We start from the raw sequence: 20,261 nt of genomic DNA on the forward strand, positions 1-20,261 counted from the left end.
TGCTGGGTAGTGGGGCTTTTTTCAGATCTGTGATTGTATACAGTGCTGAAATGAACAGCCTCATGCAGTATTGTTTTGCTTTTCACCAGTGTTTCCTTGGGTAGGTTTCTAGAAGTGAGATTGCTTTGGGTCAGAGGTCAAGTGCATGGTGATTTTGTTAGATAGTCACCAAATTTTATGGCATTGGACCTTGTATCTTTTGCACTCCCATCAACAGTATATGGAGCACATAGCTTTTGGGTTTTTTTTGTTTGTTTGTTTGTTTTTTAAAGTTCATTCATCTCTTCCATGAGCAAGAGAGAGCACACCCTCAGTGGGTTCCCAATGCCGCGATCCACCCCCATCCCCAACCAGCCCTGGATCATGGCATGCACGTACCCAGTTACCTCTGGGAGGTCTCCGGATGCAAACAAAGAGCCAACTCATGTAGGTCAGCCTTGCAGGGTCATGTCTTAGCTGCAGCACTGCCTGGCCCCATGGCATGTTTGATGGAATGCAATGTCAGATGCTAAGGCCTTGGAAAAGTAAAGCAGATCTGGATTTGAGGGTCACTTCCACTTAACTTTGTGTCCTTGGGCAAGTTTTATAACCTCTCAAACATTGGTTTCTTCATCTGTCCAGTGGGCATAACAGTTGTTTTGAGGGTCGGTGAAGATAATGCAGGTATGAGCACTGTGGTCTGGGAATGCTTGACAAATGTCATCTGGGGGTATTCGTATGACAGCTTAAACATGCTGAAGATGGGCACTGCGTGCAGCTTCGTGGCTGAAGACTGGGACATTCCCATTTTCTAGTCTCTGAAAGGCGAGAGACTAGAGAGCAGAGTTTTTCCTCTTTGAGTGGTGGCCAGTCGAGGAAAAATGCGTCTCCATTGCTTTTGCAGTTTTCCACCTCTAGTTAAGTCTCTGACATGATGAACAGGTTTGGCCTGCATTCTGATTTAGCTCTCAGGAAGGACAGGGCATTACTTGATCCTTTCTGCTCTCCGGGGCTAATGGGCAAGAGTCCTCGATGACTACCTTGCAACTCACCACAGTGCACGTCTTGCAGGGTGATGCTCTGGAAGCTCACCTTGAAGCCGAATTGCTAGCGGTGCTACGAGTATAGGCTGAACATGGCCATTTTTCATAAAGTGGTTTTCCAGATACAGTGTCAAGTAGCAAACATGCCAGAAGTGTTCAGAATCTTCCATGACACAGCTGTGGATGTCTGTGGGCCAGTCTGCAGATCACGTTCTTTCGGCAAAGTCGGTTGTGACTACCTCACCAACGGGTTCTGTAGAACTTGCTCCTAAAACAGAATCTTTAACCCCAGATGGACCTCAGCGAGTCCTTGAGCCCTCTGTGGTTACATGCAGAATTGTAGAGTAAGGGTGTATGTATGCAGACCTGTGTGTGCATGCCTGGGTTTGGGGCTTAGGGGCTTAGGGTTTGCATCAGGTTATGAAACATCCACGATCTGAAGAAGGTTTGGAAACTCAATCCTAAGCCATATTCCTTTTTTAAAGTTCATTCATCTCTTCCATGAGCAAGAGAGAGCACACCCTCAGTGGGTTCCCAATGCCGCGATCCACCCCCATCCCCAACCAGCCCTGGATCATGGCATGCACGTACCCAGTTACCTCTGGGAGGTCTCCGGATGCAAACAAAGAGCCAACTCATGTAGGTCAGCCTTGCAGGGTCATGTCTTAGCTGCAGCACTGCCTGGCCCCATGGCATGTTTGATGGAATGCAATGTCAGATGCTAAGGCCTTGGAAAAGTAAAGCAGATCTGGATTTGAGGGTCACTTCCACTTAACTTTGTGTCCTTGGGCAAGTTTTATAACCTCTCAAACATTGGTTTCTTCATCTGTCCAGTGGGCATAACAGTTGTTTTGAGGGTCGGTGAAGATAATGCAGGTATGAGCACTGTGGTCTGGGAATGCTTGACAAATGTCATCTGGGGGTATTCGTATGACAGCTTAAACATGCTGAAGATGGGCACTGCGTGCAGCTTCGTGGCTGAAGACTGGGACATTCCCATTTTCTAGTCTCTGAAAGGCGAGAGACTAGAGAGCAGAGTTTTTCCTCTTTGAGTGGTGGCCAGTCGAGGAAAAATGCGTCTCCATTGCTTTTGCAGTTTTCCACCTCTAGTTAAGTCTCTGACATGATGAACAGGTTTGGCCTGCATTCTGATTTAGCTCTCAGGAAGGACAGGGCATTACTTGATCCTTTCTGCTCTCCGGGGCTAATGGGCAAGAGTCCTCGATGACTACCTTGCAACTCACCACAGTGCACGTCTTGCAGGGTGATGCTCTCTGGAAGCTCACCTTGAAGCCGAATTGCTAGCGGTGCTACGAGTATAGGCTGAACATGGCCATTTTTCATAAAGTGGTTTTCCAGATACAGTGTCAAGTAGCAAACATGCCAGAAGTGTTCAGAATCTTCCATGACACAGCTGTGGATGTCTGTGGGCCAGTCTGCAGATCACGTTCTTTCGGCAAAGTCGGTTGTGACTACCTCACCAACGGGTTCTGTAGAACTTGCTCCTAAAACAGAATCTTTAACCCCAGATGGACCTCAGCGAGTCCTTGAGCCCTCTGTGGTTACATGCAGAATTGTAGAGTAAGGGTGTATGTATGCAGACCTGTGTGTGCATGCCTGGGTTTGGGGCTTAGGGGCTTAGGGTTTGCATCAGGTTATGAAACATCCACGATCTGAAGAAGGTTTGGAAACTCAATCCTAAGCCATATTCCTTTCTGTTTTGAAGGATGTTGCAGCTCGGGGCTTAGATCTCCCTCAAGTCACGTGGATCGTTCAGGTAATTTTTTAGTTGTTAAGATGTGAGCTTGAGGCAGGAATATATGATCACGAGAGATGCATTGGCTATAAGTAGAATAATTACTATTACCCTCTTGGGTGTTGCCCTGGTAACCAGGCAGCAGCCAGCCTTATCTGCTCAGTTATTCTGACATCATTCCTTAGCCCAGCCCACCCAGCCACAAGAGTCCTCGATGACTACCTTGCAACTCACCACAGTGCACGTCTTGCAGGGTGATGCTCTGGAAGCTCACCTTGAAGCCGAATTGCTAGCGGTGCTACGAGTATAGGCTGAGCATGGCCATTTTTCATAAAGTGGTTTTCCAGATACAGTGTCAAGTAGCAAACATGCCAGAAGTGTTCAGAATCTTCCATGACACAGCTGTGGATGTCTGTGGGCCAGTCTGCAGATCACGTTCTTTCGGCAAAGTCGGTTGTGACTACCTCACCAACGGGTTCTGTAGAACTTGCTCCTAAAACAGAATCTTTAACCCCAGATGGACCTCAGCGAGTCCTTGAGCCCTCTGTGGTTACATGCAGAATTGTAGAGTAAGGGTGTATGTATGCAGACCTGTGTGTGCATGCCTGGGTTTGGGGCTTAGGGGCTTAGGGTTTGCATCAGGTTATGAAACATCCACGATCTGAAGAAGGTTTGGAAACTCAATCCTAAGCCATATTCCTTTCTGTTTTGAAGGATGTTGCAGCTCGGGGCTTAGATCTCCCTCAAGTCACGTGGATCGTTCAGGTAATTTTTTAGTTGTTAAGATGTGAGCTTGAGGCAGGAATATATGATCACGAGAGATGCATTGGCTATAAGTAGAATAATTACTATTACCCTCTTGGGTGTTGCCCTGGTAACCAGGCAGCAGCCAGCCTTATCTGCTCAGTTATTCTGACATCATTCCTTAGCCCAGCCCACCCAGCCACTGAAGCAAAACAGCCTGAAGTGCAGCCCCTGGAGGGAGGGGGCACACTTTCCTGCTCCTGGACTGATTGATGTCACAAAACAAAGTTTCGACAGTCTGAAAATAAGGGACTTTCCTGGGCCCTTGGGAGGCCATGTGGCACCCTAAAGGAGGTGGCTCGGCATCCTGAGAGCCGCCCATGTGCATGACTTGCAGAGACATTCCAGTCCCTGACCACAGCTTAGACCCACCTCTAGCCTTGGACACTTGGCCAGAGGGTTCAAGTGCTGGTACTGGAATCCAGTGGTGTTGGGTTTATTTGTTTGTTTGTTTGTTTGTGTCATTAGTCTGCAGAACAGTATTTTCAGCATCCTGTGTAGGGCCCGGGGACACATGCTCTGTTTACGTGAGTCTTAGCTTATTCACCTTTTAGTAGAATTGCATGCCTGTCACTGGTTAGGACACCTGATCTGCTCACCATAGATGATCACTCTTGGACTAGAGGCAGCGGGTCTTCCTTCCTGCTGGCCAGAGCATGAATCGGAGAGAAGGCAAAGATAATTTCAGTGCATGGGAGGCCAGGTGCACAAAATTGATCATGTAAAGCCTTCTTACATTGTGAAAACTGATGAGTTTAATGGACCTGGCCTCCCCGTAGTACATATAGCTTTAATGATGACAGAATGGTTGCCAAAGATAGCCTGAAATGCTCTGCATAGTGCATTCTGCTGCCCTTTTCCCTGAGCCAGGAGAAGAACTACGTTCCACCTGCAGGGAACCTGCCCCTCCGTGCCCTGCCCTCCACCTGAAGGGGACTGAGTGGAGCTGGAGCAAAACGGTGGGGCCTGTCCTTGGTGGCCAGGCAGCAGAGTATCCAGCCCCCTGCACTCTTCCAACATCCAATGTCCTCTGCTGCCTCCTCCCTGCTGCTCTTGTCTACCAAGGAAGTAGGCCAAGGTCATGTGGTCATCCTGGAGAAATATACCCCACCTGCCTACATTTTCACCTTGCACAGTCACCTCCGTGAAAAGATGCAAATAGGAAAATGAAGAGACCTGTGGAGAAATAAAATTAAAAAGGAGATAGTGGGACGAGAAGATGTCTCGTCTCTGAAACTTGGCCACCGTTCACGTTTGTGTGTCGGAGCCTTGTGATTTCCAGTGAAGCCAGGAGTTTCAGGGTTGAGCGACTTCCCTGTGTGATGTGTTAGGGTAACCATAGCACCAGGATTTCATTCTTGGGATACCTGGAGGCAGGTGAGGGGTATTGCACTTCCAATTAATGGCAATCCCTTGATCTATGAATGCCTTCATTTTTGTTACCCTTTTTAGTACAACGCTCCATCTTCACCCGCAGAGTACATCCACAGGATTGGAAGAACCGCCCGGATTGGCTGCCATGGGAGCAGCCTGCTCATCTTGGCTCCTTCGGAGGCAGAATATGTCAACTCGTTGGCTTCTCACAAAATCAAGTGAGTCAGAAACCTGAACGGGTTTCAGCCGATCTCACCTAATTAACTTCCTGTCACTTTTTACAGTGGATGGGCCTTGTAAGCTGACGGAGAGCCATTAACCCTTGTGATCCCTAAATGAGCCCCAGAATAGCCAGTGGCAAAAACTAAAACCCTTAATACCATCAGCCCATGACAATTTTCATTGCATTGCCAGGCTAAGTCAGAGGACGATCTGTTGCACTTGGTTTTTCTTTTAGAGTTTAGTTTCTCTCAGAAATCAGCAGCCAACTCCTTGAAGACCTTTTTTAAGTCATATTTTTCACTTCTTCCAATTAATGATTTGTGTCTTCAAAGGTGTTTGTTTTTAAAAAAGAAAATAATGCTTTTAGCTCATCGCCCGTTTCCTCTCCTCCATGAGAAAGCCCCCCGGGAACGTGATTCCAGGGCAGTTGAAATATGCACCGCACTTTTGCATGGGGACTTTCTGGCCGCCATTTGTGCGTTCGTGGTTAATTCGGCTCCTTGCGTTCCCCCGAGCAGAGCCTGGCCTGACAGACTGGCTTGGAGAGCCGGGGAGCTGGTGCACGATAATTTACTGAATTTCCTGGGGCTTTAGAAGTGGGTTTGTTCTGTTTTCCATGAAATCTCTGGCATCTGAACTAACAGTATCTAATAATGGACTTCTGAAGGCAGGTAGTTTCTGTCACTGATTTACTTGAAAGAGTTTCTTCTACTCAGACCTGGCACGGTGATGGGTAACGAGACTTGAGGAGCACAGGCAGAGTCAGGTGTTTCTCAGGATGTGTGGACAGGCACACGCCACGGACAGGCCGTGAAGGCTGCTGTGAGCGACCTGTCAGCTGTGCTGCTAACATCAGCTCCTGTTTTCCCCTCGTCCAACTTATGCTTTTTATACAACATCAGTAGAACGATAAGAGATTTGTGTGTGTAAAGTACAGACCTGGAAAATCGTCACATTTTATACCTAAGCTGAGAAGTCCAGGCAGGTGGCTTGGGGATGTGGTCTGGGCAGGCTGCAAGACCAGGTACAGGCCAGCCACCTGCAAGAACTGTGTGTGACCCCCAAGCAGTCCCTGCTGTGTTTCTCACCCTGCAGAACTAACTCTCCCTTCACTGTAACAAGGCCTCAGAACACGTTCAGCATGGTTAGTGTGAACACTATGGACCAAGGCTTTTTAGAAAATGCACCTGGGCAGGGACCAGCAGTTGGCACAATGGCTATGTCACTGGACTCCCCTGTAGCCGACCACGGTTTGAGTCCTGGACCCGGTGGCTTAAACTCATGCCAGGTGTGTGTGCATGCGTGCCCAAGATCCCAAGAGGAGAATAGAGGAGAAAGGATTGCAGCGTGACCATCACCCCTAGGAGGTGATTTCTCACTTTCTGTCTGTCTCTCTCTTTCTGGCGAGTACACATGCCCTATAGCAAAAAAACTCTCAAAAGAAAGAAAGAAAATGTACCTGGGAGCCAGCAGGTGGCATGGCCAACCACAGTTCAAGTCCTGGGCCTGGCTATGTGCTTTCTCACTTTATCTCTCTTTCTTATTCTATCCCTCTCTGGTCAAATTAAAATTAATTAATAAGTGGATAAGTTAAGTTAAATAACATTTTTTTGAGAGGCTTTTGCTATAGGGTATGTGTGCTTACCAGAAAGACAGAGAGACACAAAGCGAGAAATCACCCCCAAGGAGGGATGGCCATGCTGCAATCCCTTCTCCATTCTCCTCTCAGGATCTTGGGCGCGTACATACATGCACCCGGCATAAGTTTAAACCACTGGGTTTGGGACTTCAACTGCAGTCCACTATGTGGGAGTCCAGTGACATAACCATTACGCCAACTGCTGGTCCCTAATTTTTTTTATTTTCTGTGACCGAACTTAACTAGCTTCTATAATGCATCTGGTGCCTTCAGTGTTGCAAGAGGCAGGAATCTGCTCCTGGCAATGGTTTTAGGAGAACCAACGTAAAGATAGCTTGAGTTTTGCTTTTATTTAATTCATTCCTTTTATTACTACAGCCTGTCAGTTGAAGGCATGGTTGTCTCGGAAACTTGTGCACTTATTATCTTACTTCTGAAAGAAATCTCCTGCAGATTGATCAGTCATTTGTTTTTACCCAGAGCTGGTTCTCCCGTGGCTTCTGTGTTCCCTGGGACCTGAGGCTGGCTGGTACTTCTCTGTCCAGCCTTTCTGGCATCCGGGCCAACACCCATCCAGGCAGGTGTACTCCAGAAATGCAAGGCGTTGACAGAGCCCGTCACAGCAACTGTTGCTCTTGTGGTCTGTCACAGGAACATGTGTGCTTCCTGGAAGTGCTTCTCATTCTCGTGTTGTGGTCCCACAGTGGGAGATTTATTCACTGCCTCTCTGCAGCCTGTCGCCTGCCCCACAGCTTCATGTCCTGCTGCCATCCTAACCCATGGACTCGCACTCCCCCGCTTCTCTCTAGCACAGCTGCCCCATACCTGCTCCCTGAGACGACCTCTCTCCAAGAGACAAGCAGCAGCAGTCGAAGTCAGACAGTTGTCTGAGCTGACAGCATAGATGCCTCTCTCTCTCTCTGCTTTTTACATTTTTCTTTTACTGGGCTAGCCAGTGGTGTGGTTAAGGCTGATGGACCCCATGTGGCCAATTGCACAGTTCAAATTCCAGAGCCCAGTGGCTTTAGAGAAAATGCCTGGTATGTGTACATGTGTGTCCAAAATCCCAAGAGGAAGAGGAGGAGAAGGGATTGCAGTGTGGTCATCTCCCAGAACTCTTTTTCACTTTCTCTCTCTGGCAAGCACACGTGCCCTATGGCCAAAATTAAATAAGTTTTTGAAAAACTATTTCCTTGGGACCAGCAGGTAGCATGGTGGTTAAGGCGCTGGACATTCCCACATGGCTGACCATGGGTCGAGTCCCGGACCTGGCAGCTTGCTTTCTCACTTTCCCTCTTTCTCTTTATCTCTCTCTCTCTCTCTGTCTCTCCCTGGTCAAATTAAAATAAATGAATAAATAAAATTAAATAATTATTTTAAGAATATTTTTTCTTTTATAAACACATTCGGGTTGATTGCTGTGCAGAGTTCCAATATGAACCTAAAACTGAAGAGAGAGGACACTGAGCACAGATGTGAGTCATTCGTGAGCCAGCTATACTGTAAAGATGTGACCAGCATGCCGTCCTCTGTGACCATCTCGTCTAGAAACACTGGCGCTTGGGGGAGGCTGAACCCTGCTCACGATGAGGAGGCGGCAGCTCGGCCTCACTGATGCTGGGCCAGGCCTGGGAGGAAGAGGGAGGCAGGGCAACAGGGCATGATACCCCATGCCAGGGACATGCTCGGGTCCTCGTGGGGAAAATAGAGGTTGGGTAGTGGATGAGATGTGAGGAGCGAAGAGTCCTGAATGCCTTGCCCAAGTCTGTGCCGAAAACTCACCTGCTGAAGGCCTGGGCCCGGGCCACAGCTGCCTCATGGGCCAGACAGATCCAGAACTGGGTCAGCGTGGCTGAGCTGTGCGTTACAGTTTCTGTTCCCGGAGAGGAGAGGCTGTCCGGTAGCCATGCAGACTGTTTCTTTGACGTGCTACAAAAAGGAAAATCGAATGAGACGATAAAAGGTGCACAGGGGGAAGATGCAGACTTGGGCATTTTGGGAATCCAAGAACACTCCGAAATGTTTTTAAAAGAAAGAAGAGGGGCCAGCAGGTGATGTGGTGGTTAAGGATGCTGGACTCCCACCTGGCCGACGGGTTTGAGTCCCAGGCCTGGTGACTTGCTTTCTCACTGCCCCCCCCAACTCTGTCTCTCTCTGGTCAAATTAAAAAAAATAAATAAAAGTAGTTATCAAAAAGAGAAAAAGAAAAAGAAGTGCTTGTATGCTTCATGCCTGAGAATGTGCAAGCCAGGGGGTGAGATACCAGGACAGCTGATGGGCTACAGAGAAGATCCAGAAACGCAGGCCAATGTCCGGCAGCAAAGGCCGTTGCAGCACATCCCACCTGCCCGACGGCGCAGTGTAGCGGGCTGCTGCAGCGCTGCCCCTCTGCCTGAGAGCTCAGAACTTGGCTTCTGCATCTTTCTGACTTCTTCATATTTGCCAACTTTTTAACTTTTTCCACTTCCCCTTTAAATGTGTTTCTAATGAGAGTCATCATTGGTTTATTAAAATGTAAATGCTTCATCAAAACGTGTATTTCTTAGATCAAGCATAAGACAGTTCTCTGAATTTATTTATTTCTCCATCTCTTTTCATAGCAAGGTGGGGTGATTCCGATCTGTTGATAGAACCGTAAATAATCATAGTAGATTTGCTTTGTTCCTATTCTAAGAAGCAACGCTTCTTGGGAGGAAGGCCCTTTGAAACTGTAAATCACCTGGTCCCAGCTCCTGCTCACTCAGGGCCTGTGGTCCTGGCGGGAGCGTGGCCCCACCCCTGGGAGACCTGCCCTGTGTGGCCAGCTTGCCTCGTGTCCATGGCTATGCATTGTATTATCCCTTTTTTCTTTCTCTCCCTGATTCAAGATTTGACTCTTATGTGCTTATGTTTCTTTTACTTTTGTATTGACATCTTTTCCTCAAGCAAGGGTTGACAAATCAGATAAAGAAAAAGATAGGATTGGGCAGTTTCCGTCCTCCAGGGTTCTGGGCGTACAGAAGAGGCAGTGCAGTAGCCATACATTTTTTCTCATCGGAAAAATCGCTTTCACGGCAAATCCTGGGCATCCTCTCCACTCCTACCCTTGCAGTACCTGCTCTGCCACCTCCGATCGACTCGCTGCTGTAAGAAGACTTCTCCATCGGGCTGTGCGCGCTGGCAGCAGAGGGTGCTGAGGGTGGGGGCTGGGGTGCTCAGGGAGTAGATGACACATCTCAGGTAAATTGCTGTCAGGCGTGATGTTTTCATTCATAGCCCTGTCAGAGTAACCTTTGGGGGACGAGGGAGAATTGTCTTCTCCCACATAAGAGGTTGCCATTCATGTTTTAATTTGCTGTTACATTTTCAAAAAAGAAAAAAAAAAACATACAACAAAATCATTTGTCTTTTTTTATGATCTGTTTTTCTCTCCCAGAACTCCTCTTTCCTTCCCCTTTCTCTCCAGGAAGTATCTTTTCAGCAGCTCCTATTTCCTCCCTCCTGTACTATACTAAGCTACTTCCCACATTCCAGTGCTGGGGCCCTAACTCCATCAGGAGCAGATCCAGTTGGTTCTGGCTCCTGATGGCTTCCGGCCTGGATTCTGGCCTCACAGGCCTTGGCAGTTTGCACATAGCTCTAGTTCAATGGGGATTATGTGTTCTCGCCCCTCTGTGATTAAGAGGGTGAGTGGTGAAGACTCCAGTGGCAAGGATCAGTCAGAGGAGATTCCAGTAGGGTGCTGTGGGTGGGGCTTCAGCCATTTCTTCCCCTTTGCTGAGGGACTAACCCCACAAGTCTGTCTGCCTTTTTCTTTTTTTTTAATTTTAATATAAACCTAAAGACAGTTTCTCAAAAATTTTTTCATTTCCTCACCTCTGCTCAAGTTAAGGTAGCAAGTCCACTTGTTTAGTATTTAAGATTTATTAAGGAATAATGCCATGACGCCTAAAAGGAAATTCTAAATGTTAACTATTTTTTTGAAGAATTATTTTATTTGACTTTATTTATTATCTTTTTTCTTCTTCTCTTCTTCTTCTTCTTCTTTTTTTTTTTTTTTTTTATTTGAGCAGAAGGGTTTGGAGGGAATGAGAAAGAAGCCACCAGGTCCAGGACTCAAACCATTATCAGCCGTCTGGGAGTCCAGCACCTTTAACCACCACACCAGCTGCCCAGTGTTAACTATTTTAAATTCATGCAGGAGGGAAGGACATTGTTGGGAGTGAGACCTTACCTGTCCCTCTAATGTAGAAGTTCCTTTCCTTTTGAATTCCTAAGGGTTTAGGGAAATAATCCCTTTCCTGTGAAGATACCATTTCTACTCTGTGTTTAATTAGCTTGAAAATAGGTCAGTTGTGTACATTAGTGTTTTGGGTGTTTATGAAAGCGTAAAAAGTTTATGTTGTTATGCCCTCTCTTTTACAGTCATTCTGAGATTAAGATGGAAGATATTCTGTCTGTTCTGATGAAGGATGATTGCTTTAAAGGGAGACAATGGGGAAACCAGGTGAGTTGTATTATTTATTGTGCTTGCTGCCAACCAGCGAAACTGTGGAGATTTTGTGTATGGGTTCATTTCCTCTGTCTAACGAAACATGTATTTTGAGGATCGTGCACATTAGAGGAAGTCAGATCTTAACCGTGCTTTTTTCCTCCTCTTTGCTTCTGGGTGGGTTTGCTGGTCTCATCCAGCTAATGGGCTATAGTCCATTCTGGAAGTCTGCCAGATGGCAGCAGGCTCCCCGAAAGGAGGTGTAGGCCAGAGCGAGCCTGGAGGCAGTGTTACACGCTCGGCCGTGGGTCTCTCTCCAGATCATCAGCAAGGACGAGCCACGAGGCCCATCCGGACAAGACAGCGTGGAAGAAATAAATATGTCTCTCCTTTCAGATACACTCACTCCATTCATTTTTTAATGTGTATGCACTATCCACAGAGGAAGAGTAAAGTTGAGATCATTAAGAAGAAAAATTTTTATCTGTGCAGTTCCATATGGAGATTCTGAGCAATTGCAGACAGCCCCAGACACCTTTTCCTGCCTTTTTTCTAAGGCTTCACCCCTGCGAGGTAGTCATTTCCCCATCCCACTCCAACCCATTACTCTGTAATATCACATGTGTGTGCACGTGTGCGTGGTGTTGCTATATATAATTTTGTCTATGAAATATTAATTACTTGAATGTTTTACATTTGTTTTCTTATGCCTGAGGATAGACTGGAAAATCAGAGCCAGATAGATTGAGCTTAAGAGTTTCTTTTATGCTTTAATATGTGCCCTTATTTGGATCGATATTCTCCCTGAGGCAGGGACTAGATTTGACTTATCCCGGCTTAAGTTTTCTTATTCCAGAGAGTACCTAAGGAAATGTGTGTAATAAAGGAGAGGAAATAACCATAGCATGTGTTACCTGAGATTGTATCCTGGGCCAGGACTGTGCTGAGCTCTGTACACGTGAGGTGCTGTTCAGTCCCCCAGGTGGGGTCTGTAGGATCCCCTACCATCCTAAGAGATTCTGCCCCACTGTATAAATGAGGAAAGTAACTTGGAGAGGTTAGTGAACTTTCACAAGGGCACACTAATGATCGTTGGCCCTCTGGGATTTAAAATCAGACGATCTTTGCCTCCATTCGTATCAACTAAACCAAGTAAATACAGAACTAAATTGTTTCTGTTTCCCAGTTTGCTGGCGGGAAAGAGAGGAAAACACCCCCCCATGGGGCATGGGCATGTCATAGTCCTGTCTTCATTCTGCCATCATGTTAAAATTGGGCACACATACACATGTGCCAGGCATGTTTCTTAAGCTCCCGGACCAGGATTCAAACCACAATCAGCCATGTGGGATCTCACTTCCTTAACCGTCAGCCCATGGAGCCAGCCTCTAAATTTTTTTTTTAAGAGAGGTTTTTGCTATAGGGCGCATGAGCTTTCCAGAGACACAGAGGCAGAGAGAGACAGAAATTACCCCCTGGGGGGATGGCCACGCCACAATCCCTTCTCCATTGTCTTTTCAGGATTTTGGGCATGCACACACATGTGCCCAGTGCGAGTTTTAAGCCTTTGGGTCCAGGACTCGTGCCGCAGTCAACTATGTGGGAGTCCAGCGACTTAACCATTACGCCATCTGGTGGTCCCTACTTGTTTTCTAAACTAAGTAAAAGTTGTTATCATATAGGTAAAATTTGGGCAGTAAATGGTATTATTCAGAATAAGAAAAGCTCGGTCACTCAGCAGTCTTATCGTGAGACTTTATGGGACTTGCAGCCGTATTGGGTTCAGACTGTTTATCACTTGTTTGTCATCGAGGGGGTTGACCAGTCACCAAGCAGGAACTTGGTCTTGGTACACACTTTGGTTTTCTGGCACTGTCACCAGTTCTAGTGGGACTTCATTGTCCTGACTACCCCTGGGGTGCTTCGTTAGGGCTCCTGGAGAACTCTGTGGGCCAGGAGGGCGTGCTTGAGGAAACACACAGTGCAAAGCCCAGTGAGTGCTATGGGCTTGGAGAGACAGAGAGAAAGTGAGAAACCACCCCACCCGGGGCGGGGATGGCCACACTGCATTCCCTTCTCCTCTCAGTATTCTAGGCACTCGTGCACATGCACCGGACATGAGTTTTAAGCTGCTGGGTCCAGGACTCAGACCACAGTTGACCATGTGGGAGTCCAGAGGCTTAACCACTATCCCACCTGCTCACCCCAGTACTGGACCTTTCTAACCCTCAGTTCCTACATGCATAAAATTGAGAAAGTAATTTTCTTCAAAGGAGATTGGAGAGTGTGAGGTGCTCCTGAAAAGCCCTGAGTCCAGCACACAATACAAATGGCATTCATTACTGCCGTTGTGTTCGTGGTCATGTAAGTTAGTAGCAGGTGGGGAATTAAAGCCTGAACCCAGGCTTTAATTGGGTGACTAGGATCCCAGTGCCTCTTTTTGCTGTATCGTAATAAGTGGAACATGAGCATCTGCCTGCTCTGCAGAAGTGGCAGCAAGCAGTAAAATTATAAAATGAGATAGCCCAAGTTGGATCAAATCTTGCCCATCCATACTGTTTCTGGGGCCCGGCGTTGGTGTCAGGCTTTGGTGTCAGGCTTTGTCCCCTGAGCACAGATCGGTGCTCTCCAGGGGCTCGGTCATTGTTGTGCCTGCACAGCTCTGGGCTGCGAAAGCAGAAAGCCCCTCCTGGACGCGGCCGAAGGAGCTGAGCAGCTGCATTTCCCTCTGCTCTTTCAGCAAGAGCTGAGCCACAGTCATATTTTTTTAACATCTGCCCTTCTGTGGCCTTGTACTGGCAATTCTTCTCTTTAAGCCTTTTCCCTGGCTTGAGGCCAGCCTCGGAAGACGCCTTGAGACTCTGGGAGCCTTTATAAGATCACGGGGAAGAGCAGGTCCCAGAGGCAGACACAGGCAGGTCTGAATGCTCGCCTCACAGCTGGGAGCTCTGCCCTGTGGGCAGATTATCTTCTCCCTAGCCTCCGTTTTCCCATCTGTAAAATGAGAACCAAGTGCCTATCTACAGCATCGCATCGCTGTGAGATGACTTAGAACGAGGCATGGGGTACTCGGTTCAGTTCTGGGCCACAGTTCTGGTCGGGGTGATTCTTAGGGCCAGAGACTTCTCATCTCAGCCCAAAGCTCCTGCCTTGAAGGATAGGAATGAATGAAATGCTTTGATAAAGGAAAAATGCCAAGCTCGATTAGTCTCTCATACTCATCCTGCTGCAGCGTGTTAACTTAGGGACTAGCATACCAGGTTCTAGACGCCACGCTCGTCCTGGTGCAGCGTGTTAGCTTAGGGACTAGCATACCAGGTTCTAGACGCCACGCTCGTCCTGGTGCAGCGTGTTAGCTTAGGGACTAGCATACCAGGTTCTAGACGCCACGCTCGTCCTGGTGCAGCGTGTTAGCTTAGGGACTAGCATACCAGGTTCTAGACGCCATGCTCGTCCTGGTGCAGCGTGTTAGCTTAGGGACTAGCATACCAGGTTCTTAATTTAGAGACTAGCATACCAGATTCTAGACCACCTGATTTACTGGACCAAATTTAACTTTCTTTCAAAGGGAAAGAAAAATGAAACTAAATTGGCTAAATTACTCATTATTAGATACATAGCCTGAGTGTTTTATATGAGTGATTCATACCAATAGTAAAAAGAAGAGGGGCCCGCGGGTGGTGTTGTGGTTGGAGGCACTGGACTCCCACGTGGCCGACCACAGTTCAAGTCCTGGACCTGGTGGCTTCCTTTTTCTCTCTCACTCTCTCTGTTCCTCTCTGGTCAAGTTTAAATAACTAACTAAATAAGTACAGTTAAATAAAATAATTATTTTTTAAAAAGAATAGGGGACCAGCATGTGGCGTGGTAGTTAGGATGCTGGACATTCCCACGTGGCTGAACATGGTTCCAGTCCCAGACTCGGTGGCTTGCTTTCTCACTTTCTCTCTCTCTGGTCTAATTAAAATAAATGAATGAATAAATTAAATTAAGTAATTCTTTAAAAAAATAAAAAGAAGCAAGGTGTTGGATACAACTTTTCATTCTATTTTGAATGAAAAATAAAGGTGGGGGCCAGCAGGTGGTGTGGTGGTTAAAGCACTGGGCTACAGCATTGCTGGCCGCGGTTGGAGTCCCAGACCTGGCACATGCGTGTGCATGCCCAAAATCCCAGGAGGAGACTGGTGGATAACAGCCTGGCCATTCTCCCGGGGGGTGATCTCTCACTTTACCTCTCTCCATCTCTCTCCAATTAGCACACGTGTCCTATGACAAATAGCTTTAAAATATACGTATATATACTATATGTCTTAAATGCTGCTGTCAGTTCTGGCCGTCCACTTGCACGCGAGCCAGCGCCAGGCGTGCACTTGTAGGTTCAGCTGTGAGGTGTGAGCCCACCACGCAGCCGGGCTCCTCATGCTGCCCTCACCCAGGCTCACGGCGTCCACTGCCAGTGTCCCTTTGGCACATACGTTTTTGGGCTTCTGTAAACAGAGAGAGTGTGCGGAGCGTCTGTAAAATGTATATTTCATGTTTAGGTGTATCAAATATATATAGCTGTGTCTGGGTGTGTGAATGCTCACCCACCTACAAAGAGAATAAATCTGATCTTTCTACTTCCTGGGAAGCACTCAGAAGATCCTTGGTGCTGAGGGGTAAAACTCAGTTTGGCAGTAGAGTGATTAAAACAAAACCTTCCGTTTAGCTTTAAAATACCTTGGAAGCTGGTGATATTAAGGCACCTGCTTCCCAGAGAAACTCTCACAAAAACAGTTGCCCACTGCTGCTACCCCTGACGCTTTGCAGCAAATAGAGTGCAGCCTCGTCATCGCAGACTCGTCTGGTACTTCTCAGTAGGTGTGAATTTCACCGTCCAAGTGTGCACACCCCTGCACAGTTTCTGTCCTCTCGCACGTGACCGTGACTTACCCTAATGAGGAACCCTTCGCGTGCTGGGAGGTGCTGGGGTAAGATCAGAGCCTCTCGTTCGTCTGTTTTGATGGTGTGTGCTCTCCCAGATCAGTAGAGTTAGAGACAAAGGCACCTGAATGTGGGAAACAGCCAGAAGCGTGTTTTTCTAAACTATCTGCGGTTGGCTAGTTGCAAGTTAGCTTCATTAACCAGTGCTGGGTCTGCATGTGGAGGGTGGGAGCTGGACCTGTGGGTGCGTGTGCCCTCAGGGCTTTGACCCGCCCTCATTATAGGCGCCCCTTACCTGTCTGGGGCTGAGCTGGGGCTGGAGAACAGCCCTCTGCCTTCAGTTTAAATTTAGACCGTCCTCCCCAGAAGACAACTGAAAGCACCTCATTCACTCTCAAGAGGGGCAGTTTTCAAATAAAGTGTTCCTGGAAGTGGGGAGGGAGGAGGAAAAGATGTGCTTTTTCCTAAGTATATTAGGTTTTCTGCCATTAACTTTTTCTTAAATTTTACTAAAATTGGCCTCATCATTTCAAACATGTGAGCCTGGTTTTATCATTTTCCTACGTACCTCAGTTGTGTACACACTAACATTATATATATGTAATTTTTTTGGGGTTGGGAAGAAAAGATGCCTCATTTTGAAACCTAAAGGGGGGAATAAGAAAAGCCCTTTGTAATATATTGCCATATTATCACTAAATCCCCTGACAGTTGTGACACAGAAGCAAGTCACCTGTCACTTAAGCTTGAGGTCTCTTTAATTTTCTCCTGGAATTCGCACCAGGCTGTCTTTAATTTGAGGCCTTTATTGGAATTCTGAAACCTCTCTGCCTCCCTGGCTCTCAGATCTATTCTGAGAGCTGTTACAGAATGTATACAATAACCAACAGAGGGATTCGGAGAGGGCTGGAGCGCTGTTTATTTAACACTCTAGAGGGATTTTTGTGCTTATTCGGTCCTGGCTGCCCGGCTTTCAATATCGCTTTGACAACCATTCTGCCCTTCTCATTAATTTTAAACAGTTAAAACACAGGAAAAAGAGGAAAAAGTTTTCATTATTAAAGTGCTTTACTTTTTAATAACAGAGGATTCTGTCCGCCAGGGGAAAGGGCATCCTTGCTAATTTCACATTCATATTAAAAAAAAAAAAGAAAGAAAACGCAGGGAAGGTGACAGTTGTGCTGCTGAGGTGGCTTAACGAAAGGAGGGCAGCAAAAAAAAGTTTGCATTTCACATCAGTTAAGAGGGTAAAAAAAATCCTTGTTAATGACAATAGCAAATGTCCACTTTGGTACGCAGCTCCTAAGTGGCTTTTCTCCTGACATGTTAGCGGATAGAACCCTTAGGGGAACCATGTGCTCTGCACTCAGCCAGACTGTCACCCCAAACAGGCAGCAGCAATGATTTGACTGAACTAGAAGCATTTCCAGGAAGTTAGAAGTCTCCGTTAGTACCGAAATGAACGGCGACCGCAGAGTGAGGCTTTTCTTCTCTCCCCTTTGTTCTTGCTCCGTCAGCCTGCAAAGGTGGAGGCCAGACACGGGCTTGCACCGTCCTCTGCCAGGGTAGGAAGCGTGGCCAGGGCTTCCCTTGTTGGACTGGCCCTAGGGCCCTCCATGGGCGGCGGGTGGCATTCGAGGCTCAGCACACTACAGTGGCGACCCCATTTGTCACGTTGGGCTCATCAGCCTGGAGAGACTGTTCTTTTGGACCCTCTTTTTTCACATTCAGAAGAGAGCTTAATGTTCAGGAACCAAAATCCCCTAGTTTTTAGTGAGGATATTGGGGGGGGAAACGTCTTTTCTCGGAGACTGTTAAAGGAAAGTTTTATATTCTGTTAGCATCTCCTGATGCAGAGTCTGGCGGCGGATAGAAGTGTTACATCTTACAGAGGACGGGTCGCTGCACAGCTGCAGGCTGGCTTTGAGTGTGGACACTCCTTAATCAGCTCTTAGGAACTCAGCCCAGTGCTTGTGGGCTAAAGGAACAAATGTGGAAGGCTGGAAATCTGAACCCTCTGGCTCTCAGGAATTGAGGAAGCATGCTCTGAAATTCAAGGATAGGGGTGACTAAGGCTGAATTTTAGGCAGGTCGCTATGGAGTGCCCGTGAAGAGGAATATCAGCGTTTTCAATGATGAGTGTAGGGGAAGGAGGATTTATAGGAGACCCAGGGCAGGTCTGAAGACTGCTGATGTGTGTGATGTCTAAATGCCTAAATGGGACTTGGGCAATTCCAGAGTGTCTCCAATGGTCTTTCATTTTGAATGTCAGTGATAAGAGGTCAGGAAGGAAAGTAAGCAAGTCAGTAAATAAACCTGCTCTGCCCCCACAAAGCCGCCCACGTCTTCGCTCGACTTTAACATCTTCATAGCCCCCTCCTCTTCCCTGGTAATATTGAAAGGATTACCCTTGCTGGCCCCTGGGTGGTTACTGTGTGATTTTACTGTTATTAAATCTATTATAAACTGCTTCATTATTCCTGACTGTAGCTCTGTCTCTCCTTTAATCCTTCTGTCACCCTCCCAGAAATCCCATGCTGTTGGCCCCCAGGAAATTCGCCGGCGAGCCACGGTCTTGCAGACGATGTTCGAAGATTATGTACACTCCAGTGAGAGCAGGGTCTCCTGGGCAAAGAAAGGTCAGTGGAGTTCTCAGGGGATCGTGACATCAGAGTGCTGTCCCCCAGCTTTACCTGCCTTCCCCCACACACACCACCAGCAGCTGAGAGGCCAACCAGGGGTCTCTACTCACCAGCCAAAACCTTCAGTCTCCATAGTTCTGCATGGTTTAGAAGCAGGCATGGAAGACTTTAGACAGATACTGTTCATTTCACCTTGCCCATGTTTTGCTTTAATGAGGCTTTACCTTGGCTTACGTCAGGACTAGCCCATTGATCGTCCACTTGAATCTTGGGGATCTGTTTTTTACTTTCTTTGACAACCAGACAGAAGAGATTCAACATGTCAGGGTCGTTGGAAAAGTCATAATGTATTTTTCCGTTTTTCTGTGCAAAAATGTGTCATGACTTTTCCAACGACCCAGTAGTTGTAGAAATGGAAATGAGAAAGGAAAGTAAAAGCAAACAGCCAGTGGCATAAGGCAGAGGGATCTCACATAGTTGACCATGGGGTTTGAGTCCTGGACCAGCAGGTTGAACATCACCAGCGGCTCAAAAACACACCGGGCGTATGTGTCCAAAATCCCTAAAGGAGAATGGAGGAGAAGGGCTGGTGATGTTGCCATTTCCTCCAGGGGGTGATTTCTCACATTCTCTGTCTCTTTCTTGCAAACTCAAAAAAAAGAAAAGAAAGAAAAGAGGAAGGGCTGGGAATACTGAGATGTTTCATGGTGCGAAAGAAAGAAGAGAGTATCAAGGAAGAGCCATAACCCGCGAGCCCAGTTTCTAGGGTGTTCGTAACTGCTTTACTCCTCAGACCCCTGTGGGGTTGATCAGCTCCTGGGATCACAGGCATTAGGTGTGGACGTAGCAGTCCCTTTAAGCAGTGGTGGGGGCATGTACTGGCTGGTCCTTCCTTCCTTTCCTTCCTTTTTCTTTCTTTCTTTTCTTTTTTCCATAGACAAGTGTGCTCACTGGAGACAGAAGAAAAGTGAGAAGTAACCCCCAGGGTAATGCCACACCACAGTCCCTTCTCCAATCTCCTCTTGGGATTTGTGGCATGCACACACATGTGCCCGGTGTGTTTTTCAAACTGTTCGGTCTGGGATTCAAACCATGAAATCGACCATGTGGGAGCCAGTGCCTTAACCACCACACAACTGGCTGGCCTGCTGATACTTTATTATAGCAGTTGTCTTTGCTAGTGACTGAGTCATGTGTACTACTGAGTCTTTTTTTTTAAGAAATATTTATTTAATTTTTATTTAATTTGACCAGAGGGAGACACAGAGAGAGAGAGGAAGAAAGTATGAAAGCAACCTGTCAGGTCCAGGACTTGAACTGTGGCTAGCCATGTGGGAGTGTCCAGCGCCTTAACCACCACACCACCTGCTGGTCCCACTAATGAGTCTTATTTATGTTGTAGGATCCA

At 47.2% G+C, this 20,261-nt stretch overlaps 1 protein-coding gene across 1 annotated transcript in view; it reads left to right on the top strand.

The window, feature by feature from the left end:
- The window catches only part of DDX31 (DEAD-box helicase 31), a gene marked incomplete at its 5' end in the record, with an annotated part of 84,146 nt that overhangs the window by 37,473 nt on the left and 26,412 nt on the right, over positions 1-20,261 (top strand). Inside the window, 4 exon segments of the mRNA XM_014582456.1 lie at positions 2,749-2,799; positions 5,035-5,174; positions 11,222-11,303; positions 18,739-18,850. Coding sequence (XP_014437942.1) covers positions 2,749-2,799; positions 5,035-5,174; positions 11,222-11,303; positions 18,739-18,850 — 385 coding nt within the window.

The sequence above is a fragment of the Tupaia chinensis genome, unplaced genomic scaffold, assembly GCF_000334495.1.
Source record: "Tupaia chinensis unplaced genomic scaffold, TupChi_1.0 Scaffold143602_1, whole genome shotgun sequence".
NCBI lineage: Eukaryota > Metazoa > Chordata > Mammalia > Scandentia > Tupaiidae > Tupaia > Tupaia belangeri.